At 39.8% G+C, this 25,707-nt stretch overlaps 1 protein-coding gene across 2 annotated transcripts; it reads right to left on the bottom strand.

The window, feature by feature from the left end:
- Window positions 1-178: 178 nt before the first annotated feature.
- Window positions 179-25,631, bottom strand: LOC125462628 (acidic mammalian chitinase-like). 2 transcript variants are annotated; one of them, XM_048552846.2, is made up of 11 exons: window positions 25,546-25,631; window positions 23,681-23,713; window positions 23,258-23,462; window positions 11,190-11,246; window positions 10,274-10,439; window positions 6,772-6,893; window positions 6,091-6,211; window positions 5,089-5,271; window positions 3,445-3,561; window positions 2,398-2,533; window positions 179-1,746 (listed from the first exon to the last, which is right to left on the bottom strand). In XM_048552846.2, the coding sequence occupies exons 1-11, from the start codon at window positions 25,568-25,570 to the stop codon at window positions 1,478-1,480; spliced, it is 1,434 nt and encodes a 477-aa protein (XP_048408803.1). In that variant the 5' UTR covers window positions 25,571-25,631; the 3' UTR covers window positions 179-1,477. The 2 variants fall into 2 exon arrangements, with proteins under 2 accessions (XP_048408803.1, XP_059509352.1); XM_059653369.1 differs by lacking the exon at window positions 23,681-23,713 and having other exon boundaries at window positions 25,546-25,610.
- Between the last annotated feature and the right edge of the window lie 76 nt (window positions 25,632-25,707).

Raw genomic sequence — 25,707 nt, 5'->3', positions numbered from 1 at the left:
TATGGGATCTACCAACTGTACATAGAATTATGGAAGTGTGCAGGGTGGGAAGGGAATACCAAGAGGAAAAAACTGAAAAGCTAAGACTGTCCTGAGAACTTAACACTAGCAGAACGATGGAGGCTTTGGTCATATACATTTTCAAAAGCATACTAAAAAAATTCTCTAGTTTGCTATGAGAGATTTTATTTGATTTTGATAATGATCAAGATTTAACAATTGAGAATAGGCCTTCTCCAAAGTGAATGCTGCTAATTCCTTAGGCTGTCCAAAAGTAAGCATTGGACAGATCCAAAGGTTTTGACTTGTAACTAAAAGAAAAGTTCAGAGAGCTCCTAGCAATTGCTTACTGAAATGAGAATTCAAATGCCAAAGTCAATATAATTGACAACATTATGCTAGCTTCTTGGAGGGAGTTGGGGAGGAGAACAACTTAAAGATCACGTTTTAAGATTTGTGCCATGGCTATAACTAATGGATACATTTTTATGCCCTTGATTTTTACTTGTAATGACTAATAAACTGAAAGTATCAAGAGGTAGAAGTAGAATTTGGAAAAAAATGTTAGTGTTCAACATTGAACACTTTTTTTTAGATCTGTATATTAGAATTTTACTTACATTCTGATTTTTGAGCATGTGCTGCAGTGTTTGCTTGCATCAGAAAACACTAGCCCTTAGGGACCATTTCTCTGGAAGGCTGTGGCTCAGTGGTTAGCACTGCTGCCTCATAGCACCAGGGACCCAGGTTCGATTCCACCCCGTGGGTGACTGTCTGTGGGGTTTGTGCATTCTCCTAGTGTCTATGTGGGTTTCCTCCAGGTGCTCCGGTTCCCTCCCACTGTCTAAAGACGTGCAAGTTAGGTGGATTGGCCATGCTAAATTGCCTGTATTGTTCAGTGATCTGTAGATTAGATGCTTTAGCCATGGCAAATGCAGGGTTACAGGGTAAGGGAAGGGGGAATGGGTCTGGATGGGATGCACTTCAGAGGGCCGCTGTGGACTTGTTGGGGCCTATTTCCACACTGTTGAGATTCTGGGAATCTAAGTTGGGAGAAAATGCAGGAATGCAGTATTTGCTTGGTTGTTGGTTGACACTAGAATAGCCATGCAGTAGGCTGGGAGGAGGAGAAACCTAATGACAAATCTATGCCAGGGAACTAACAGTTCTATCTGCTTGATGCATCATCCTGCCAATGAACAAGTCGTCATCAGAGATGCCATTTATAATTGCTGGAGAAGGAATAGAGCCATTGAAGTTCCCAGAAAAACTTTAAGGCATCCAACACCAAGATAGTTCAAGAAAAGTCTAGTGATAAGAGCAAATATTACAAATGCTGAACTAGGATTTAGCACCAAACTTGCAACCAAAATAATGTGATTCAGCTGGGAGGCACATGACTTATGGTACCTTACTATTGCTAGCTATATTAAGGGGTGATGTGGCACATGATATCTTTGGGGGATGGTGATGTGCATTACTTATTTGGTGTAACCACCTTGTGGAAAGGTGAATTTTCAGGCCAATTGCAGCACAAGCAGTTTTTATCAAAGACCAATCCATCAGCACAGCGCTCATGGGTGGTTAGTTGATCACAGCGGTAGAATCTGGTAGAATCTTTTGGGTCAACGTAGACGCCAGTTGTTTTATTGAAGCACCATGGCGCATTAATGCGTATTTCTGTGTTGTCATTATTTTTATTCTTGATACTTTCATTGATGAAAGGTGAATTTGCTATTTTACAGCCTGGAAGAGAAATGCAATATTTGTATTTACTGAGATTCACTCTGTTAAGTAATTATTTTTCTATGACAAATGCAATCGTGACTACAGTGCATTAAAAAAATACACTAATGGTTGTGAATCCTCAACTGACCAGTAGTGTGTCATTTTCCTTTAAATGTTAGCAGCAAATGTTCCCATAGTGCTTTACTTTTACAATACTTCACTGACTTACAACTAATCGGAAATCTTCCTTGAATACAAAGGCTGTGCTAGGATTTCTGAAATTCAGCCCAAATTTTTTACAACTATAAGTACTATTACAGTTCTGTTTTTAAGTACAGTGAGGAATTTCTTGCAGATTAGAGATAGGCATTTGCCCTTCATTTTGTTTTTTTTTCAAGTATGGAATGGGGGGAGAAAAGGACAGAAATACGGCAAAATAAATGTTCTACGTGAGCTGAATGTTGGTTTTCCTCGGTGGACGTCTTGAATGTAGCCCAGAGCGTGCACAGGTGGTTATTTTGTTAACCGAGTCTTCATAGTTCCAGTCATCAATAATTTAGTTTGCAATAAATAGAATTGAATTTTGAAATATCAATAGAATGACTGTAAGCAAAAACATTATACTTGTGAAATGCTATTCTTTATCAATGATAATGGTAAATATTTCACCTGGATTTATTTTCAGTAATTTGTTCAATTTGGTTGTTAGAGGAAGTACTCCCTGTTGGCAGTGATTATGGAAATCATCGAGATCTATTGTCCACACAAAGGCACCTCCATATTTATTCCTTTTCAGCCACTGAGCCTATAATAATGAAATAGCAATAAACAGGTGGTTTCAATTCCTGTTTATAGAGGAATTGTATATTCATCTGTATTCACAAACTTAATCTTAGTTTTTTGTTGAGGCAATACAGGTAACTGGCAACGCAACCAATTTGCATTACCCTTAATTAGGATGCAAGCCCTTGACTAGAAGCCATCACGGTGATGTTCCATGATGTTGAAGTTTCAAGCATCTGGGACATATCAATTATCATTATGATGAATATTCCAGCCAGGTTTCAGCATATGTAATTTCTACATATGGATAATAGTGAGAGATTAAGTGTAATGAGCCCACTCTATCGCTCTCGCCTTGCTCAGCCTCTCCAAACATCATGAATAACTTAGGTGTTTTCTGTAGATAATTAATAACCTTGGAAAGAATGATGTTGCTGTATTTTCATGGCTTTGTAAAATATAATTAAACATTCTGTGTGTATGTTTTATTCTTCAGTTGGGCACTATCTAATTTAGATTGCAATCTCGCTGTTGTATCTCATTAATTTCCTTCAACCACCTATCTACTTAATTCCTAAATTTTGGTTATGATCTCTGTTTTAGTGGATGTGAAATTCTTTGAAATGACCCGTGGTTCAGAAGAATGCAAATAGTTATTTTAAAACTGCAGCTTGTGGGCTACTTGGCACCTGCAATCTTTGGTTTGAAACGAAATGTTTTTGCCTAAATAGTGGATACATCAATAATTATAAATGATTAGTCAGCAACTTGACATGTAAAGTTTGGCATCTAAGACTCCATGTTTATTTGTCTGACCCATATCACCAAGAAGTTTGAATATCCTGAATGTGTAGATCAGTGTACAAATAGCACAGAATATTTCCTCAATTTATCGTAGCTAGGACAATATAGTTGATAATACACAAGCCATACTTTAGCCTGAAAGCTGTCCAGATTATCATATCCAAGCCATATGTTTTTCTTAACCGCATATGAAACCATCTGGTCCTTAATCAGTTTGGATGTGGCATTTTTCAAAAAGTCACAAACCTGTCGATGAGAATGATCAGATATTAATACAATTTCCGTAAAAATAAAAAGTCTTTTTTTCCCCTCTTGTCTATCTACCCATAAGTATCGGCACGGTGGCTCAGTGGTTAGCCCTGTAGCCTCACAGCGCCAGGGACCCAGGTTTGATTCCAGCCTCGGGTAACTGTCTGTGTGGAGTTTGCATATTCTCCCCATGTCTGCGTGGGTTTCCTCCGGGTGCTGTGGTTTCCTCCCACAGTCAAAAGATGTGCAGGTTAGGTGGATTGGCCATGCTAAATTGCCCGTAGTGTTCAGGGGTGTGTGGGTTATAGGGGGATGGGTCTGGGTGGGATGCTGCAACGGGTGGTTGGGCTTGTTGGGCCGAAGGGCCTGTTTCCACACTGTAGGGAATCTAATCTAATCTTATATCTCTAGATAACACACTTTCTTGTATGTCATGTAGGCTGCCACCTCCGTGCTACAGAGAGAGACTTCTGCATTGTCACTTCCCATTGCATTTTGTTACTGTTTTTATTTGTTTTAAGTAGGCATTAACTAATTTTTTTTTACCTTGGGTGTCTGTAGTGGTCAAAAAACTTTTAGGAAGCAGAACTTTCCTCTTTCCCTCTTTATATAATTATTTTGTGCCGTGATAGGTATAAATTAGCTGGATGATTGCATTTTTAAAATCTGGTTGATATTTGTGCCACACCTTTGAAAATATGCTGGATACTATATAAAAGCTTATTCTGACCTTTTGAACATAGTGGAATGTTTAACAAAAATATTGCTATAACGGTAATTATAATGGGATGGAATTTGATTGCAAAACAACAGCAAATTTTGTTGTGAAACATTATTAAACAGATTAATTACAACAATTTTAGGAGGAGTGAGACTATTCTAATTTTCCAAAATTTGCGGGATGTTTTGTATCAATTCACCACTGTCTTTCTGCAAGACCTCACATTCAACGTCGCTGATTTTCAAAAAAAAAACTTGCAGTACTGTAAATCTTAACTAAACTCATCGCAGGAAATATGGGTTGGTATTTCATAACATAAGGACCCTATTAATTATAAGATTTGTGCTCTTGTCATTTGGAAAGGGTACAATTGAGACTGGAACCGAAGTCCTGCAGAAAGTCTTTGATATTTAGAACTTATTTTCCCTTCTACCCCTTCTCTCAATTCATTCTTTCCCTCTTTAATCTTTCTCTGTATCTAATTTATATTCACTGAACTGTGTGACTGACTGTTTCTCGAACCTTGAATTTCATTTGCTAAGGTAATAGTCTGCATAGCCCTGTCACACACCAAAGAGACACTTGTTCATGTCTCTGCACTCTCACCAGCATTTACTTTCAGCAATTTGTGATGCAGTGGTTAATTGCAGCTGAAAGTTCACATCAGGTGTCTTCTTCCAGCAGAGCCTGGTCATGTGGTGGGAGCAAAATAATACTGGGAGGTATCCTGTTTGCATTTATTACAAAAAATCATGTGGACATTTGCACAAATGATTAATGGATTAGAAATAAACATACATCACCTCATAATAAGCTAGGAAACCAGCCTCTCTCGTGTAGCTGCCAGGGGGTCCTGGACCAGTTGCTGCAGCACCAACACTTCCATTGGAAGTCTTGAGTGTGAAAGTACGCCCAAAAGTTGGAAATCCAATTATCATTTTTTTTGCTGGTAAACCATTTCGAATCCAATAATTGGCAGCATAAATCTGCAGCAGAAATAAAGAGCTGATTTATAGGTTGGAATGTCAGGTTTTTGTGTGTACTTGAGTTCAATGCAGATAACTCCCATAATGCAACTTTATAATCCCTCTTACAAGCAAGTTGTTTTTTCTAATTGCCAAATAACCCGTGTAAGTATGGCCAGACCAATATTTACTTCATCAAAATGCTGCAATGGAGCTGAATGATTATCTACTGTTTAGACTGAAACCACAAACCACCAGACAAACTTTAGGTTTTTCCAAATTTTGATGCATAATCCTTGACCTGAAATGTTGGCTTCACTCTCCATCAATGTTGGCTGATTTTTTAAAAGTTTTTTTGTGTTTTTATTTCAGATTTCCAGTAGCCACACTATTTTTGCTTTTTGATCCAAGCCAATAAAATGTTGAATTAAGTAGACATGAAATTGATTTAAGTGGTAATCAAAGTGTACGATAATCGGGAGAGATCACACCTTGAATTCTACATACAGTTCTAATTCTGAAGTATTGAGAAAGATATTAAAGGCCAAAGTTGTTGTTGCACAAAACTACAAGTCTAACCTTCAATATTAGGGGTTTTAGCTGAAGCAAATTGGTTAATGGTAGGAGAAAGTTTAACCCAGAGTACTGTTTGAACACTAAGTAAACCAAGAGTGCGTGTAATCAAACCAAATTGTACTGTGGAGCTGAAAAATTTAAGAAAACCCATTCCTTACTGCAATGTGGGAGCAGTGTGTAAGGCTGTTCTGAACACTTTCAAATGAGTGGAATGGCCTAATCATCCCTAAATAATTGGTGAATATTTGGTGATTGTATACGTACCACATTAGACTTTGCGTTAGCACCCATATCAGCAGTGCCACGATATAAAGGACTGTGTCCTGTAAACCTGTCCCAAGCTCCATGGAAGCCATATGAAACCAAATTGATAAAGTCAACATTTCTGTAAAAGCAAAAGTACTTATTTGTGACTTCAAGAATAGTTAGAATGTCAGCACATCCTAGATTAAATTCTAATCCTGACTTGCCCATTACTGAAACCTCCCCATCTGGTTATACTTTTCAATACCTACCCTGTTGCATTTGTGGTGGCCTGACCTATGTCACTAAGTGAAACTTTTTGATATATCTCTCCTCTTGCAACACTGTCTATAGTGCCAATAAGTCCATATTTTCCCAAATCCTGTAAATCCTCTCTCAAAGAATCTTCTCCAGTAATCTTCCCAGTACTGACGTAAGGCTTGCTAACCTATAATTTTCCAGATTATCTCTGTTGCCCTTCTTAAACAAAAGAAAAACATTGACTATTCTCTAGTGCTCTGGGACCTTTCCTTTGCCAAAAGTAAATGAAGAGCTTTGTTTAATCTGGATTCAAGGAAAATATTCCAGGGCTAATTATATTTGTCCTGTCGCGTTGGCTTCAATCAGAACATTACTATTCAGCAACTATTATGAGAATTGTAGAAGAAAGAACAATGGTATTAAAGGAATGTTTTTACTTACTTAGCAACTTTTGAAATCTCAAAGCCAGCATCAATTTTATTTTTGGCTGCTACAGCTGCTGAAATGAGTAGCTTGACATTGTTAGTTCTTTTTGCTTCACGCTGAAAAGCCTTTTTCATTTCCTGGGGTGGGGAGCAGGGTGGGAATGGATAAAATATGGATTTTGAATAAAGCACAGCATGTTTCTTTTTATAGTGGTTACAGACTGAATTGGCATAAAGGAGCTTATGATTGCAAGGGCTTTTCTAGATTTGTTTTTTGTTAACCACTGAATGTAAGTATGCATGTGATGTATGTGCATTTCAGCACCAACACTTTGGGATCTTTTCCTTTTCGATTGTAATTGCAGGGCTGATTGAAAAACATCGCTCTGAACAAGAGCAAATGGAAATCTTTTCTTCCTGTCGCATATCTAACATCAAAGCAAGTGGTCAAACATATGTTTGGAAGCAAATCTATTTTTACTGCTGATATATTCCGTTTTTCTAGTGAAGTGGACATTTAACAATGCAGCAAGTTAGTAACGTTATTGCAATCAATTTTGACCAGTCTCAAAACAACTGTCAGTGTGACACAAGGTGTAATGCCTGTGCCATGGGTTTCAGTAGTGAGCACTGCATGAGAAATAACACACTGCTACTTGAGGAACAATTTTATAAGCTTTCCGACGCTGAGTTAAATTCTTGCCTTGGAAGCTCAGTGGAATAGTTATAGAATAGGAGTCATCTATGATGCTATTAGACAGCTGGATGTTTAGGTTCTTAAATTGGAAATGTACATATGACCAAGGAACAAGAGTAGGCAATTCGAACCTGCTCCACCATTCAATACGCTGTGGTTTGGACTCAAATCTATATTCCTGCATATTCCTGATTAATCTTTTATCCCCTTAGTATTCAAAGAATCTAAATACTTTTCTGATAGATGAAGATAAAGATTCTGCATCCACTGTCTCTTTTTGAGGAAGGGAATTTCAAAGACATGCAATCCTCAGGAGAAAAAAAAATTTCCTCATTCTTGTTTTAAACTATGAACCCTAATTCTGGATTCTCCCACAAGTGGAAACATCCTTTCAACGTCCACCTGGTCAAGTCACCTCCATCTCCTTTGAACTCCAGAGACAGCAGACCTGACGTGCCCAGTGTTTCCTTTACAAGGTAATCCACTCATTCCAGTTATGAGCTTAGTAAACCTTCTATAAACTTCTAATTCATTAACATCCTTCTGTAAATACAGTGACTAGGACCGTACTCGGTGCTCCAGAGGTGATCTTGCCTACAAATGAAATGTAATCTCCCACGGCTGCATTCAGTTCCCTTCTCAATAAACCATACCATTCTAAAAGCTTTTCTGTCTGCTTGTTCTACCTGCATATTAACCTCTTGTGATTCAGTCTCTAGGGCACCCAGATCTTCATGCATCTTAGAGCTCTGCACCTTCTTACCAGTTAGACAATATGCTTTTGTATTCTTTCTGCCAAAATGGACAGTTTTACGCTTTCCCACACTATTTTCCATTCACCAGATATTTGTTCACTCACTTAAACTATTTATATCCCCTTTTATAGGCTCCTTCTATCCTCTTTGGAACTTACTTTCCTACCTATCTTTGTCATCAGCAAATGTTGCTGCCATGCTTTGATCCCTTCATCCAAAACATTTGTAAAAATTGCAAAGGGTTGAGGATGCCACACCTGAGCCCTGTGACTCATCATTCACGATATCTTACCAGCCTGAAAAAAGTATCACTTCTTCAGTTCTGAAGAAGGGCCACTAGACCTGAAACACTAACTCAGCTTTCTCTCTGTAGATACTGCCAGATCTGAATTTTTTTTTTTTCCCAGCTATTTCTGTTTTTCATAGCATCCCTACAGTGTGGAAACAGGCCCTTCAGACCTGAACATGACAGGCAATTTAGCATAGCCAATCTACCTAGCTGGCATATCTTTGGACCGTGAGAGGAAACCCACGCAGACACAGGGAGAGTGTGCAAAGTCCACCCAGACAGTTGCCCAAGGCTGGAATCGAACCTGGTTCCGCTGGCTCTGTGAGGCTGCAATGCAAACACTGTGCCACCCTTTTGTTTCAGATTTCCAGCAACTACAGTTTGTTCTTTTCCCCAACGTGTTACTCCCTATAGCATAAGCTTTTATCTCTGTGATGGCCCTCGTGGCACCTTCACAAATGCCTGTGAAACTTGAAATCAACTGTTTTCCCCTTTTATCCAAAGCATGTTACAACTTCAAAGAACTCCAATTTTTAGTTAAACATGATTTCCTTTTGATAAATGTTGGGTCTACCTGATCACCCTTGAATTTATCTGTGCCCTGTTATAATGCCTTTAATAATAGCTTCTAGCATTTTCCCTGTGACAGATGTTACAGTAACTAGCTTATGGTTAGAGATAATGGGAACTACAGATGCTGTATGGTCCCCTGCTTTACCAGTGTGAGTATTTGTGGCCCACCTTCATTTGAATGATTTACTAGGACATTTCAAAAAGTACTTAACAGTGGTCAGTCATGTTGCTGGGGGTCTGGAGTCACACGTAGGCCATGCCAGGTAAAGGTGGCAGATTTAAAAATCGAAAATTGTGACCAGAAATAATGGAAACTGCAGATGCCGGAGAATCCAAGATAACTAAGATGCTGCTTGGCCTACTGTGTTCATCCAGCTCCACACTTTTTGTTACCTAAAAATAGAAAATGTTCGATCAACTTGGTGTAACTAGAAAGCTCTGTGGAGGGAGAAACCAAGTTAATGATTCCTGTCTGAAATGGCTTCATCGACGCCCCCACCCCCCAGATACTAAACAGAGAAATATCGTGGCTCTAAGGACAGGCTGGAACCTGGGAATTGCGTAGCGAGTGGCTCATTTCTTGACTTCCCCAAAGCCTGCTGGCAATCTGCAAGGCTCAAGTCAGGACTGCAGCTCCAACACACTCTCTAGAAACTTAACAACTAGGGCAAAGCAGCTTGTTTGCTATTAAACCTGCCCCACCACCTCATGCATTCACTCCGTCTATCACTAGCACAGGCAATTTCAAGATACACTGCTGCAAAATCTCCTTTTCCAGCTCCTCCTGTGACCTGTGTCTTTTGAGAAGGACAAGTACAGCAGTGCTGGAGAAACTCCACCACCTGAAAGTTCATTTCCAAGCCCTGCCTTTTGATTTTCCAAGCATGTTTAATGTGTTTTTTTTCACTGTCACTGGATTAAAAAAATCCTGGACCTCCCTCCCTATTAGCACTCTCAGCGCATGGACTGCAGGAGGAGGAGACTGTTCAACTTTGCCTCCTCCAAGGTGATTTGGGGAAAGGCAACAAATAGTCAACTAGCTTTACCAATAAATTTCAAATTCCAGGAAATGATGAAAATTGTCTTTGTATGAGAAATAGATGCCTGGAGAGGTTTTAAGGGTGCACTCTTGCAACAATACTCCTACGAAATGTAAGTGCTCAAGAAGATAAAGGCAAAAAAAAATCAAAGCTGTTTTACTCACCATAAGCAAAATAGAGTACCTTTTTTTGTCATCTGCTGGACTTCCTCTTACTGCTGGGTACTTCCAGTCTAAATTCAAACCGTCAAAGTTATGTTTCTTAAGAAATTGAATTGCTGAGTTTATGAATATTGTACGATTCTTCTTGGTGCTAACCATACTGGTGAATCTGGAAAAAAAAAATAGGGGGCGATAATAAAAAGTTTGCAGTTTGTTTTTTACCTGGTTGAAAATATTATTAAAACTTAAATTTATCATCACTTTCTGAAATGAAAATTTTGTTTGAATATGTGACCTTTGGGTGCCTTTTTAAAATTTGCCTGGAGTTGTTTTTTTAAATTCCAAGTGTATGAAATCCACTCTGAATAAAAATGTGTTGTAAGTTTACTAGTGTTTTAATATAGTTAGTACGCATTTACTGGTAGAGCACATAGAAAGAACTAAGTTCTAACTACTCGTACAATTCTACATCGATATTAATTTGCATAGAAAGCCTCTAGAATGTGACGCTTCAAATGGGTATCTGATATCTGAGATAATAGGAACTGCAGATGCTGGAGAATCCAAGCTAACAAGGTGTGGAGTTGGATGAACAAGCAGGCCAAGCAGCATCTTAGGACCAGGAAAGTTGACGTTTCAGGCCCAGACCCTTCATCAGAATGATGGCCTGAAACGTCAGTTTTCCTGTTCCTGGGATGCTGCTTGACCTGCTTGTTCATCCAGCTCCACATCTTGTTATCTCGTGTATCTGGTATCTGCAATTTTTAGATTCCCAACACATGTGAAAGGAGTAACCAAATCAGTCTTGCCTGAAATAAAAACCACAAGCTGATCTTGCATAAGGTCGAGTCATACTGAAAAGGTTAATTGGTCTGCCGGTCAGAAGAGAATGCTTGCTGGCATCAGTGCTAATTATTACCTTTGTGTACCAAAATTCCATCCTCCAATACCCAGGAGTGTCTTCAATTGTGGACTCCTGTTAGGAAGAATACATGATCATTTTCAAGTCTTTCCGTTAACAAATAATTTAAATAAAACTTCATAATCATGGAAGGTCAGTGAGCAAAGAAGGAATTGGTATCTGTAGAATATCGACCTCATGGTGGGAACATAGAACATAGAACAGTACAGCACAGAACAGGCCCTTCAGCCCACGATGTTGTGCCGACCATTGATCCTCATGTATGCACCCTCAAATTTCTGTGACCAGATGCATGTCCAGCAGTCTCTTAAATGACCCCAATGACCTTGCTTCCACAACTGCTGCTGGCAACACATTCCATGCTCTCAACTCTCTGTGTAAAGAACCCGCCTCTGACATCCCCAATATACTTCCCTCCAACCAGCTTAAAACTATGACCCCTCGTGTTAGCCATTTCTGCCCTGGGAAATAGTCTCTGGCTGTCAACTCTATCTATGCCTCTCATTATCTTGTATACCTCAATTAGGTCCACTCTCCTCCTCCTTTTGTCCAATGAAAAAAGTCCGAGCTCAGTCAACCTCTCTTCGTAAGATAAGCCCTCCAGTCCAGGCAGCATCCTGGTAAACATCCTCTGAACCCTCTCCAAAGCATCCGCATCTTTCCTATAATAGGGCGACCAGAACTGGACGCAGTATTCCAAGTGCGGTCTAACCAAAGTTTTAAAGAGCTGCAACAAGATCTCACGACTCTATGATTTTGTCCGTGCCTAAGTGTTTTATTAAAACTATTATCTTTGTTATGTGAGTGAGATGTTATCATTCTGAGACTCATTTCCTGGTAAGTTATTAGGTCTGGATTAGACATTGAAAGTAAGCAAATAAAGCTGCTCTCTCATTAGAGAGAGATGATTTATGGTACATTTAACTTGAGGGTCACCGTGGCTTTGGTAAAGGGAGAAATTCAGAAGAGAAGGAGAGTCTTTTTGTGGTAACCTCAGACAGTGTAGGAATTGAATGCAGTTGACATTAACCTGCATCACAACCCAGCTGCCCAGGTAACTGACCCAATATAATGGGTAGGCTGATGGAATATGCAGTCATTACAGAGTAAATTTGGTGCAGCAATTTCCAGAGTTTGCACGTGCTCAATTGAAAATGGGGATCCAGAGGTTTAGAGTCATCCTGTTTCTCTGCAAGCTGCACACATTTTGGTTTGTTGTTAACCAACCTGGCATTAAAATATAGGGAAAGGAATGGATTTTGCTGTGTTGGTGCACTGCTTTCGCATAAAATATTGCATACGATGGAAAAAAATTAAAGTTAGTGTATGCAGGTCTGAGTGAATATCTGTATGATCTGTCAAATAGAGACATCTTGTAAGCTGGCCCTTCAGTTCAACTTGTCCATGTCGACTACATATCCTGATTGAATCTAATCCCCTGTGCCCCTCTCCCTCTAAACCTTTTAATATTCCAGTACTCATCTAAATGCCTTTTAAATGTTGTAATTGTGCTCACTTCCACCACTTCCTGCTGGCAGTTCATTCCATACAGGCACCCTGCCCTCTGCATGAAAAAGTTGCCTCTTCGTTCCCTTTTAAATCTTTCCCCTCATCTTCAATCTATACCCTCTAGTTTTGGACTGCACCATCCTGAGGTAAAGACCACATGCCCTTCATGATTCAATTAACCTCTATAAGGTCATCGTTCAGCTTCTGATACTCCAAGGAAAATAGCTCCAGCCTCTCTCTATGGCTCAAACCCTGCTATCGAGGTATAATTCTTAAATCTTTTCTGAACCTTTCAAGTCTAACAACATCGTTCCTATAGCAGGGAGACCAGAATTGAATGTTCTTCCAAAAGTGGCCTCACCAATGTCCTGTGCATAATGTTCGAACTCTTACACTCAATGCACTGACAAATAAAGGCAAGTGTGTCAAATGCTGCCTTAACTACTGTCTACCTGTGACTCCACTGTCAAGGAATGGTGCACCTGAATCCCTGGGTTTTCTTGTTCAACAATGCTTCCCAGACCCCTGCCTTTAATTATATAAGCTCTGCCCTGATTTGCCTCACCAATATGGAACACATCATGTGTATCTAAGTTAAACTCCATCTGCCAATCCTCAACCCATTGGCCCATCTGATCATGGTCCAATTGTACTATGAGGTAACTTTCTTGGCTGTCTACTGTACGTCCAATTTTGGTGCAAACTTACCAACCATATCTCCTATATTCACATCCAAATCATTTACATAAATGCCAAAAAGCAGTGGACCCAGCACTGATCCTTGCTGCACATTGATAACAGGCCTCCAGTCCAAAACACAAGCCTCTACCACCATCCTCTGCCTCCTACCTTCAAGCCAATTTTGTCTCCAATTGGTTAGTTCCTCTGGATTACGTTTAAATTAACCTCCATCAATCTTTGATACCTCTACAAAGAACTTAATCAAGTTAGTGAAACACAATTTCCCATGCACAGAGCTATGTGGACCATTCCTAACCAGTCCTTGCCTTTCCAAATACTTGTAAATCTTGTTCCTCAAAATCCCCTCCAACAACTTGCCCACCATGACGTCAAGCTCGTTGGCCTATGGTTCCCTGGCTTTTCCTTACCATCTTTCTTAAATAATGGTACCACGATATTCACCCCCCACCCAGGCACCTCATCTTGGCTGTTGATGGTACAAAATAACTTCTGAATATTTAATTTTTGCAATGTCGGAGTCTCATTCCTTTAGGATTTAATTTAAATTTGAGTTTTAAAACTACTTTTTTCTTTTAGTATCCCTAAATGAAATGTACTATGAACCACAATGTCCACATGTTAGACACTAGATGAAAGCATTTAGTGAAAAAGTCAGCAAAGCTTTTTTAAAAAAAACAAAACACAAGCTTTCATTTTATGTTGTGCTTCTAAACAGAGAAAATATTGTAAGACAGTACATTGATGAAAATTAGATTCCTAGAGCTTGTGAAAAAGTTAGTCCAGGGGGCTAAAAGATGATCAAATTTGATCTTGTATGAATGTTTGGATAGGTTGAAAGGCCTAGGCTAGATGTTCAAGTGAAGGAACCGTCTAGAGAGATGGTAAGAACTGCTGATGCTGGAGTCAGAGATAATAGTGTGGAGCTGAAGGAGCATGGCAGGTCAGGCAGCATCAGAGGAGCAGGAAAGTTGACATTTTGGTGAAGGTCCCTTCTTCAGAAATGGGGGAGGGAGAAGGCAGCTCCGAAATAAATAGAGAGAGGAGGGGCGGGCCTGGGGAAGGCAGGTGGAATGGTGATAGCTGAGTGCGAGAAGGCAGTGGTGGGGATTGGTCAGAGAAGTAGGAGGAGCGGGTAGGTGGGAGAGAAGATGGACTGGTTGTGTCAGGTCAGGGAGGCGTGGATGAGAGGGAAGGTTCGTCATGGAATGAGGCTGGGGATGGGGAGGTTTTGAAACTGGTAAGGCCCACAGTGACAAATGTCAACTTTCCGGCTCTTCTGATGCTTCCTGGTCTGCTGTGTTCCTCCGGCTCCACGCTGTTTTATAAGGAATGGTCAAGATCTGTCACAAACATTTAAGGCAATATCAGTGAGGAATGCATAGAAGGAAAGAGTCAAAGGACTAGATGGACATGAGGTTACAAATGTTGGTGAATATTTTTCTAATCCAGTTGGAAAAGTTAGATTTTATTTATTTAATATATTTTAAAAATTTGCATTTGCATAACAACATGCATGACCTCAAGATATTATTAAGGAACTTTCCAGTGAATGTTGTAATGAAAGGGAATATAGGAGCCAGTTGATACAGAACAAATTGCCACAATTTGCACCAGGATTAATAACTGGGGAATCTGTTTTGTTAGCTGAGAGATGTCTGTGAGTGCACACAGCACAATTTTGTAGCTCTTTGAAAAGTGCTATGAGACTTCAAGAGGACCTCTGGAAATTGTATGCACCAGTTGCATCATATTAAAAGGCATAGGGATATACAGCATGGAAACAGACCCATCAGAAAACAAGTCCATGCAACCATGTACCCAAACTTTGGCCCATATCCCTCCAAATCTTTCCCACTCACACTTAACCAAATGTCTTTTAAGTGTTGTAACTGTTCCTACGTCCATCACTTCCTCTGGCAGTTCATTCCACAGATGAACCACTCTGTGTTTAAAAAAAAAAGTAGAAGTTGTCCCACTGTCGGAAAAAGACCTTTGCTATTCACCTCATCTTTCATTTTATAAACCTCAACAAGGTCACTCCTCAACCTCCTACGTGCCACTGAAAAATATCCTAACCTATCTTTGTAACGCAAACTCACCATTCCAGGCAATATCCTGGTAAATGTTTCCTGAACCACCTCCAATTTAATAATGTCCTTCACGTAGCAGGATGACCAGAACTGTTCGTGGTACTCAGAAGCCTCACCAATGTCCTGTACAACCTCAATGTGACTTCCCAACTTCTACACTCCAAGGTCTGAGCAAGAAGGCAAGTATGGTAAATGCCTTCTTAACCACCCTGTCTACATGTGACTCAAATTTCAAAGAATTATGTACTTGAACCCGCTAGATCTCTCTGTTCTACAACACTACCCAGGCCCCTACCATTAATTGTGTAAATCCTGCACTTTTTTGATTTATCAAAATGCAATACGTTACATTTATCCAAATTGAACTCCATCGGCCACTCCTCAACTGACTGACCTAATTGATCATGATGAGACAACATTTTTCACTGTTCACTATATCACCAATTTTGATATCTTGCACAAACTTACTAACCATGCCCCTATATTCTCATCCAAATCATTTATATAAATGACAAACAAAAGCAGACCTGGTATCAATCCCTGTGGAACGCTGCTGGTTACAGGCTTCCAGTCCGAAAACAAGATTTTTGGAAGATTTTTCTTCCAAAATTTTGTTTAGTGCAACATCTAAACATAATGAAATAGGTCTAGCATTGAGAATCTTGTGGCACAGTGGGAGTACCACACCTCTAAACCAGGAGGCCCGGGTTCAGTTCCACCTGCTCCAGTGGTGTGTAACTGCATTTTTGAACAGGTAGATTAGAAAATATACAGAACATTTTGCATGGGCACTTTATCATCTTCAGTGCAAAAGTGCATCACTTAAATGGTCCCAGAGGAATGAGTTTTAATATTATGTCCTGCACTGAATTGCTGACAATGGATGCTTTTGGTTTTATTTTGCAGAATAATTGACCAAGTGAATACACAGCCCTACTTTGTGTTAAATTCCTATTGTTTTGGCATCTGACAAATCACACAATGTTTCTTTCCTTTGTAATGTCAATGTATTCTCTCTCATTTAGTCCATTGCATCATCCAGCAAGATCCTGGTGCTTGATGAATGTTTAAACTTTTTTTTTAATGATTTACTGGACAAGGCTGTGATCCTGCTCTGTGTGCCACTTGTATGATTTTGAAAGGTTGGTGAGACAGCCTTAGTTTCACTCATTACTTTTTCAAAAGATGTTTAAACATATACTATTGAAAAAAGGACACAGAGCTGAGACCAGAACACACAGAATATATTTCTGAGGAAGAGCTTGGGCTCTTTTCTTGAAAACGACTGAGGTGGTCTAATAGAAAACTTACAAATTAGTTATCCTATAGCACCCTTTCATAATGATGAGCTGTTTCTGTTTGTGTAAGGAATATAATGCAAGGGCCAAATTTAGGATAATTAGCAATAAATTTGGTGGAGAATTCAGAAGAAATTTCTTTATCCAGGGGATGATTAGAATCTGGAATGAGCTCCCATAAAGAGTAGCTGAGACAAATAGCACTGATGACTTCAAAGAGAAGCTTGATATGTTTGTGAAGGAGAAGAGCTGGGAGTATTAGATGGCAAGAGAGACTTATGTGGAGCAGTGATGTCAACATGGATCAGTCGTGTGAAATGATCTATTTGTGCTGCAATAATGGGTGGAATCTTGTTGAGGCTTGAGTAACATTGGCTATTGTGAAATTTGTAATAGAATCTGGGTTGGAAAGTCTATTATTCTGAGCTTTTTTTTCTTTATTTTTCTAATTTATTCCTATGATCTATAATGCTGGACTTGTTATTTCTTTACTTTTTCTAATTTTTGTTCCTAAGAATTGGCTTTGAAGAATCTGGACTGAGGTTCCTTAGTACCTAAGATGGCACCATAACGTGGCAACTTGTAAATGTTTTAGTGCACTCATGCATATGTGACAAAAAAGCTAATTCAATTCAATTTCATTCAGAATCAAGCAGGACCTTCAACTAGTCTCATCTTCAGTCAGAAACATCTCAATCCATCTTTTGTCCTTTTGATAACTTTCTTGCTGGGCTGTGGCAAGTTGCCAATTAAAAGGGGAGTATTGCTTGTTAAATACCTTACTAATGACCCCAATCACCTCAATAATATTTAGTTTTCTATTTTACTAAATATGCCAAAACAAGCTAAACATTGAGAAATCTCAAGGTGGAAGTCGGAGTGGGTACCTGCTGCTTGTTCTGAAGGGCCTCCATGTTGGACACAGGACACTAGCACCTTGGGGCACGCTCCTCACTTTCATAGACATAGAGCTGACACATGTCAAATGCCAAAGAACCCTTATGGAACATCTGTGATCCATTTACAAATTTGCCTCTATACTTCGATGCTAAACCTCAAGTTCCATTGATCACCATTATTGCAATGCTTTTAGAGATACTTAGCTCATGTCAGTTCTGTCTTGCCTTGCTGTTTAGTGCAGTGACAAAGGCAGGAGGTTTGTCATGGTTGTCATCAGACTGCAGTCAAGTCAAAGGGAATAGACATTGGTCAGAGTGTCCTGGCATGTTAAGTCAAGGGAATCTCTGATACCGGCCCATTGGCTCGGGCATACAGTTCGTTAGCCACTTGGGCGCAGTCACAGTCTGCACGCTGTTCATGTAAGGGGTGAAGAGATAAATGTCAGGAAGCTCACCACCTATCTTGACACTTTCTGTCCCACTGGGGCCTGTTTTCATCCTGGAATGAGACAGAGGTAGGTATTAAGGGAGATGAAAGTTGGTAGTGGTACAGCTGTTACTTTTATATTGGGGAGGTGTGTGCTGAACAAGTGAGTAGGGAGCGCAGTGGGCATGCAGGGGTTGGTGTAGGGGGTGGTGAGTGGGAGAATAGTGAGAGTGGTGGAGCATCAACTTTCCATCACTTGTGTATACAGCAGAGATTGAATGAGTGTGAGGGATGGAGGGAAGACAGTGGAATTTATGAAGGTGGAATGGAGAAGGACATTGATCGTCTTCCCATAGTGCTGGGCTTTCCTCCAGGCAGCTGATGCTTCTCTAACCCAAAAGCTAACCTTAGACTAGGTTGGCAAGGTTTAATGTCGTAATCTTCACTACCTACCCTGAGGAAGATTAAGCCCCTCCTCTGTACCACCTCATCCAGGAGGATCTCAAAGTCCCTACCTACAAAACAGGGCAACGATCTCCCCCTGTCTGCCATATCCTGGACAAATATTAATAAGTGCACAGGGCAGCTCCAGACTGACCATGGTTGTCTGTGTACATAGTGGACTTTTAGAGATGACATAGGTGCAGGGGATGCCAGTTAATTCAGGCATTTTCTGGCAGTAGTATGTTGTTCCTGAATGGTGTGTACACAGATGGGGCTGGAATGAGATGTTAGCAGTGCCCTAGTGGTGGGGTAGTTAGATAATCAGGTAGGTTTGGTAAGATATAATGAGAAAACCTGCTAAGTTCTTCAAAGAACTTCATGTAACTTGCAAAAATAACTTGCCAAAAATACACAAGATTATCCCTATATCTATTATACTATATACATTTAATTATCTAGTACTTTTAGTCAAGTGGCATGTTAAAAGGCACTCCACAGAAGTAAAAACAAAGATTGGGCAACACTCAGAGCATTGTGAAAAATGATCAAAAGCATAAAAGAAAGAAGTTTTCAGGTGGTCTAGAGGGTGAGAGAAAAATTTGAAAGTGAGATAAATTTAGAAAGGAAATTCCAGAGAATGGATGGATGGCTCAAGAGTCTTGTGCCTCACAGTCACAAGATGCTTCATAGAAATACAACAAAGCAAAGTATTTGAGCCATAAAAAGGAGATATTAGGTCAGATGACCAAAAATTTGTTCAAAGAGGTAGGTTTTAAAGGAATAAAGTGAGAGCATCCCAGTGGTAGATCAATTAAAATTAAGGATGTACAAGAGGTCAAAACTGGAGCATTATAAAAAGCCCTAAGGCAGCATGAGATTATAGAAATTGGAGAGAATGAGGCGAGAGTGATTTGAAATTTGAGTGATGAGAATTTTTAAATTAGGATATCGCTTCCTGTGAACCTTTTGTCAGTCAGAATGCACAGAAATGACTGTGGAATAGGATTTGGCTGCAAATTAAGACAAGGTGAAAACAGCCCTGGGTGACCTTCTGCTTACAGGAGTAGTGTGCTCTTGTAAAGACCAACCAGGAGTGCTCTGATATTGTTAAATGTGGAGGTAGAAAGGCATGGATGGATGGACATTTCAGCACCAGATCTACTGAGGCAGCAGTGGGGCCTGGAGATGTTATTGAGGTAGTACTGGGATGTCATAATGATGGCAGGAATATAAAGTTGGAAGTTCAGCTTGGGATCAAATATGAAACTAAGGTTTCAAATGGTCTGGCTTAATCTCCTGCTGTTTCCAACGAACAACCTGGAGTGGGGGAATGAGTTGTGGTGGGCCATAGCCTGTGAAATGATATTGAAAGCATGGTTTGGTAGCTGGTGAGGGTAAGGTTTGGGGAAGAGTAGCATGCAAGGTCCGAAGGTTGGTGGTTAGGTTAGATATCAAGGAAGGAACGGAGACAGGAATGAGGAAAATCGGGAAGAAAATGAAACCTGCAGTTGAGCCAACTAGGGAATGGGATGGTAGAGGCTGTGAGGAACCAGAGCCTCCACAAGGACCGGGAGTGGCACAAATAGCATGGTGAGTGGACTACTATTAGCTGATGGACAGCCAGTAAATGAGTGAGTGAAATTCCAGCAAATATTCTGGACAAAAATAATGAAACAGAGAATCATAGAATTCCTGCAGAGTGGAAACAGGCCAGCGAGTTTTGAGAAGATTTGTAGCTCAGGTTGAGGTTCTGGATGTGAGTTTGCTCGCTGAGCTGGAAGGTTAGTTTTCAGACAGGCCATTTGGCTGAACAAGTCCACACAAAACCCACCCACCATCCTTGTAAATCTGCATTTCTCCATGGATAATCCACATTACTCACATATCCCTGGACTCTATGGACAATTTAACATGTCCAATCCACCTAACCTGCACATCTTTGGACCATAGGAGGAAGCCCATACAGAACTGGGGAGAATGTGCAAACTCCACACAGACAGTCATCCCAAGGCTGCAATTGAACCTGGGTCCCTGTTACCGTGAACTACTGAGCCACCACTCAGACTGAGACTTAAGCTGGAAGAACCAAGGTAAATAAATAGAAAGTTAATTGGCTATTCGAAGCCTCACCAGAAATGATTATTAAGGTGGTATCTACAAAGCTATTTAAAAGAAATGTGATCAATAATTGTAAAGGAATAATATCGATGGATCTGGGAAAATGGAGGTACAGGATAAAGCACAATGCCAGTACAGGCAGTGAGGTCCCTCCCAGAAAGCTCTCCTTCACTGAGTCTGAGGCCAGTGACTGCCCTAGAGATGTTGGAGCAGAAGCGAGGCCAGAATGATGTATTCTGTGGAAAGAGCCCATATTGTGATCCACCATCAACGGTGAGAGCTGTATCAGTGTGAGGTGGGGATCAGCAACAATGACCATGGGTCTGAGTTAAAAAACGGAAATTTAAAATGTGGTTCTGGAGATTATGATCCCAGAATCTGCCAACATCTTTTGATGGTTGACATAAAGTAACTCACGTACGACTCAAAAAAGAACAAGGGGTTCTGTTGAAAAGTCACTGGATCCAGAACATTGACACCTGTTTCTCCCTCTACAGACACACCAGCAATTTCAGCTTTTGTTTCAGATTTCCAGCACCCGCAGTTCTTGATTTTACATCATGACAGGAAGTTCTCCAGCTTTGGCTCACACTGATCTGAGAATTACCACCTGATTAAGCACCATATCTAGTCATCTATTTCTTTACTGTCAGTGGAGCTTAGCTCAGTTAGCTGGGCAGCTGGTCTGTGATACTGTGTAATACCATAGACACAGGTTTAATTCCTTCACTAATTGAAGTTACCATGAAGAATGCTCCTACTCAACCTCTCCCCATCCCCGAGATATGGTGATCCTCAGGTTAAATCACCATCGGTTATCTCTCTCCTTCCAAAGAGAGAGCAGCCCTATGGCCTTGTAGGACTATGGTAACTTTACTCTTTTGTCAAACATGCAGTGCGTAATTTGACTTAAGATAACAAAGTGTGAAGCTGGGTGAACACAGCAGGCCAAGCAACATCTCAGGAGCACAAAAGCTTTTGTTGCATTTGCTTTGTTAAAAAGTGACTACACTTCCAAAGCTGTAAAACACTTTGGGATATTGAGTGGACATGAAATTTTCTGTAGAAATACATGTCTTTCCTTCCTAACAGCATTGAAGGAACTTAATGCTGTGCAAGGATTGTCTGCACTCATATGTTTAGCCATGACTTGAAGGAATGTTGACAAAAATTAATCTAAAAGATGGGTTTTAATGAAGAATGTTTAATTTGTTTGAGGAAAGCTGCACTCCTAGAGGATAATTGCTGTTTTGTTATCTGTTACGTGATCTTAGGTGGGATGGCAATTTGAACAATCTCATTGATTTCTTCCTCTTCTGGCATGGATTAAAAATATTGTATTTATATTGAATTTTCTGTTGCCACTAATTATCTCTAAGCTGCCCATAACCCATGAATTACTATTTAAATTGTCATCACTGTAGAAATGTAGAAAAAAACATGCAGAGAAAATTCCCACAGACAGCAATGGCATCAATGGTTAAAATGTTGATTGAGGGCCAAATGTCGGCCAGAACACCGGGGAGGACCTGATCTCTTACATCCAACGGTACAGCTTCAGTTTAACATCTCAACTGAAATCAGCACCTCTGACAATGCAGCAGCACTCCTTCAGAAATACTGTTACTATCGGCTTTGATTATATTTATGCTCCAAGCCTTGGAGTTGGATTGAATCTGGTAGTTTATGACTCTGAGATAAGATTGATACCTTCAGAGAAACACAGAAAACAGGAGCAACAGTAGGTCATTCTGCCCATTGAGATTATTGTGCTGTTGAATATGATCACGGCTGATCCTCTATCTCAATGTCTAACTTCTGCTTTTCCCTAAACACTTTGACATTTTTAGTATCTAAAAATTTGTATATTTTTTCTTAAATGCATTCACTAACTCTGTAGCCTAATGTACTGGACAATTCCAAAGGCACATTACCATATGAGTGAATAAAATTCTCCTCAACTGACTGACCCCATATCCCTTGTTCAAGGCGTTCCCCTGTATCCCCCACATAGGGGAGACATCATTCCTACATGCAGTCTGTTCAGCCCTGTCAGAATTTTATATGTTTCAATGAGATGTCCTCTCCATTTTCTAAACTCCTGTGAATAGAGGCCTGGTTGACCCAATGTTTCATCACATGACAATCTGACCATCTCAGATGTTAATCTGCAGTCTCTCTCTATGTGGCAGGATATGCTTTCTTAGGTCAAGAGATCGGAATTGCACATAATGCTCTAGTTTGGTCTGACCAACGCTATGTCTAGCTCCAGGAAGACATCCTTGCTCCTGTTTTCAAATCCTTTGCAATGAAAGTGTTGTTTATAACTGTGTTGAAAAATTTATGGGTGTAGCCATTACAGGTAGGAATAGTTTGAGGTTTCACAGTGATACAACTGAACAATGGAATGGCAAATGAGCTGGCATGATGGGGGCCTTTGGGTTATGCCAACATCATGCCTTTAGGTGGCATAAGGTGCTGAGATGGGGTGTGGTGGAAGCAAAACAGACTTTCTGGAACCAGATGGAGAAGATCTTAATCTGACAAAAAAAAAGCTGTGAAATACATGTCTACTCACTGTTTTTTGAGGTTGTTGAATGACTTGTAAAGTTCTTCATCATTCTGTTCTTTTGTAGTAATCTTGTGATTACTACCAATGGTAGCAAATGCATAGATTAGATGGGTGCACAGGCACGGAGGAATGTTTTCTGGTATAAACTTGCCAACTCCCGGTCTGTGCTGCGCCCAGTTAGCAAAGTAGCAAACCAGTTTGAAAGTAATGCCTAAAAGCAGAAAGTGAAATAATCAAACTACTGATCTTGTTCAACTTTATTAGCTTTTTCAGAAAAGAAAAAGTGTAAGTATGAAGTTTGGTTCTGGTTTTGCTTCAAAGTCATTGTTACATGGATTTCAAACTTAAATCGAACCTTTGGGAAAATAGACCACAATTAAAAGGCGATGGGTAGAAATACTTCCATTTGGGAGTAATAATGCGACTTACCAACATGCAGCTGGGACAACAGGATGAGTCCCACTAGAGAAAAAGAAAACAAGTATGAAGTTTGTTTTTAAAAAAACCCACTGAATTTAGGATTTTTTTTCACGAGTGCCACATATTTCAAAATGCTCAACCATCAACGAAGAGGTGAAATACTTTCTAATTCACAATGGAATAGTGTAGACAGGGCAAGGGTCCTTGAATATATGACACCCCTCTCTCCATGAAATATTTTTTGTTATCTTGGGCCATGCCTTCTTTCAAATGAACATTTCTGAGAGTGGGCATTCTCATATACTAGTTCTTCTAGAACTGTGTACTTCTGTATTACAACGGATGTGAACCTGTGCTTGTGAGTGTGCACCTTGTCATTACAGTGAATAACAGTGCTATCATTGATGGATTAGTGGTGTAGAACTTGTCCTTCTGCTTTCAAAGTTTTTTATGGAAAAAAATGTTTCCTGCATTTGCTGCAGTGATATCTTAGATTAATTAAATGTTTAGTTTTGAGCTTTATTGTAAGATTCAGATTTGAAATGTAGCTCCTTGTTCATTCTTGAGATACGCGTTTTGCTGGCAAAACCAACACTTGTTGCCCAGCCTTGGTGATCCTGAAAGGTTCGAAATGACTGACTGAGCTGCCAGGCCACTTTGGAAGGTAGTTAAGGGTTAACTGTGCAGGCATGTAGTCAAAAAGAGACTATACTGGATAGTGAGAGGATAGTCTTAGAATAACAGGTTTTCTGTCCTTGTGGATATTCATTAACCAGTTGGGTTTTTATCATACGATAAATTCACAGTCTCTTAAAAAAAACTCATATCAACATTAATCTTCAGCAATCATTTGTAGGAAGTTAAATTCATAAACTACCAATTGAACACATGCCATGGACTACTAGTAAAGTTATCTAGCTCAGTAACATGACCACTACACTACCAGATTTAGAAACAGTTTTACTTGATCTATCAAGTCTACATATAAACATTCCTCGTCCCCCAGAAATAAAAGTCTTGCCAGTGGCACTGGTAGATCAACATTGCAATTATGAAAGGTTAATTCAAAGTTGTAACATGTCATAATAGGATTGACTAGAAACAAACCAATGAATGAACTATAATATATCTATACAACTAATTGCAATGTATTTGATAAAGAATGTAGTGATCCCTCTCCAAGTAGGAGGAGGCTGTTTACTCCCTGTTCAATCTTGCTCTATGGTATACAAATGCCAGCCACAGGAAGCTTGCATTAGGTGCCTATTCCAAGACAGCCAGCACTGGTGCCATTTAGTCAGTCACTAAGCCATCTGTTCAACTGCTCCTGTTTGTTTCCCGGATTTCTGCTCTGCTCATCCTAACACAGGAGCTCAAGACAGGAACTGAGTAGGGCTTTGGGAGTTAGTTCAGGTATCCCCTCAGTTCACGTTCCTGTACGTTGCCCCTATCAGTCAGAGAATCAATTTAAATTAAATGAAATTTGCACTGCACACTTCCATACCTTTTAAGTAGCTTTTTAATATGCTTTCACTACCACCACAGCTTATCTGGCTCCACAGAAAAATGGCAATCAAACATCAAGGTGCAGCTTGTATGGAGACATAATTCTCATGTTCCATAGCATTTAGGATTCACAGTTTTACTTTAAAAACAAGCTGTTGCAAGTAGTTTTTTCTACACAATAAGGTAAAGTATATCTAGCGCACAGTGTAGCAAGTAAGCCAAAGGTTAACATTTTAGTATTTTCTGCCCATTGTTTACAGAAAATGTTTCTCACACACATTGCAGCAATAATTTAATCTTATATACTGTTGAAAAATTGAAAATAGAGCTTTGATTTTTCTTGCTATTTTCTTTAAAATCAAACTTACCAATTAAAACAAGTATTCTCCGCATTTTTGGACTGAGCCACTGCCTCTCCAGCTTTATACTTGTTGTAATTGATGACACTGAAGTACTGGAGGTACCATGTACTGCCTCCACAGTTCCTACAACAGATAATTATTAACCACAAAGTTACAGTAATGGGACAA

Source organism: Stegostoma tigrinum, chromosome 21 (assembly GCF_030684315.1).
Source record: "Stegostoma tigrinum isolate sSteTig4 chromosome 21, sSteTig4.hap1, whole genome shotgun sequence".
NCBI classification, from domain to species: domain Eukaryota; kingdom Metazoa; phylum Chordata; class Chondrichthyes; order Orectolobiformes; family Stegostomatidae; genus Stegostoma; species Stegostoma tigrinum.
This window is presented reverse-complemented; position numbering and strand designations above follow the sequence as displayed.

Bases quoted from the DNA above. Each gene is read 5' to 3' on its own strand.
- LOC125462628 (XM_048552846.2), bottom strand. From the start codon at position 25,570: ATGCGGAGAATACTTGTTTTAATTG. The intron at 2,534-3,444 runs GTATGGCTTGTG...TCATTATTATAG, and splicing joins TGGACAGCTTTCAGGCTAAA to GCTCAGTGGCTGAAAAGGAA. The intron at 1,747-2,397 runs GTGAAATATTTA...TTTCTCTTCCAG, and splicing joins ATTACTGAAAATAAATCCAG to GCTGTAAAATAGCAAATTCA.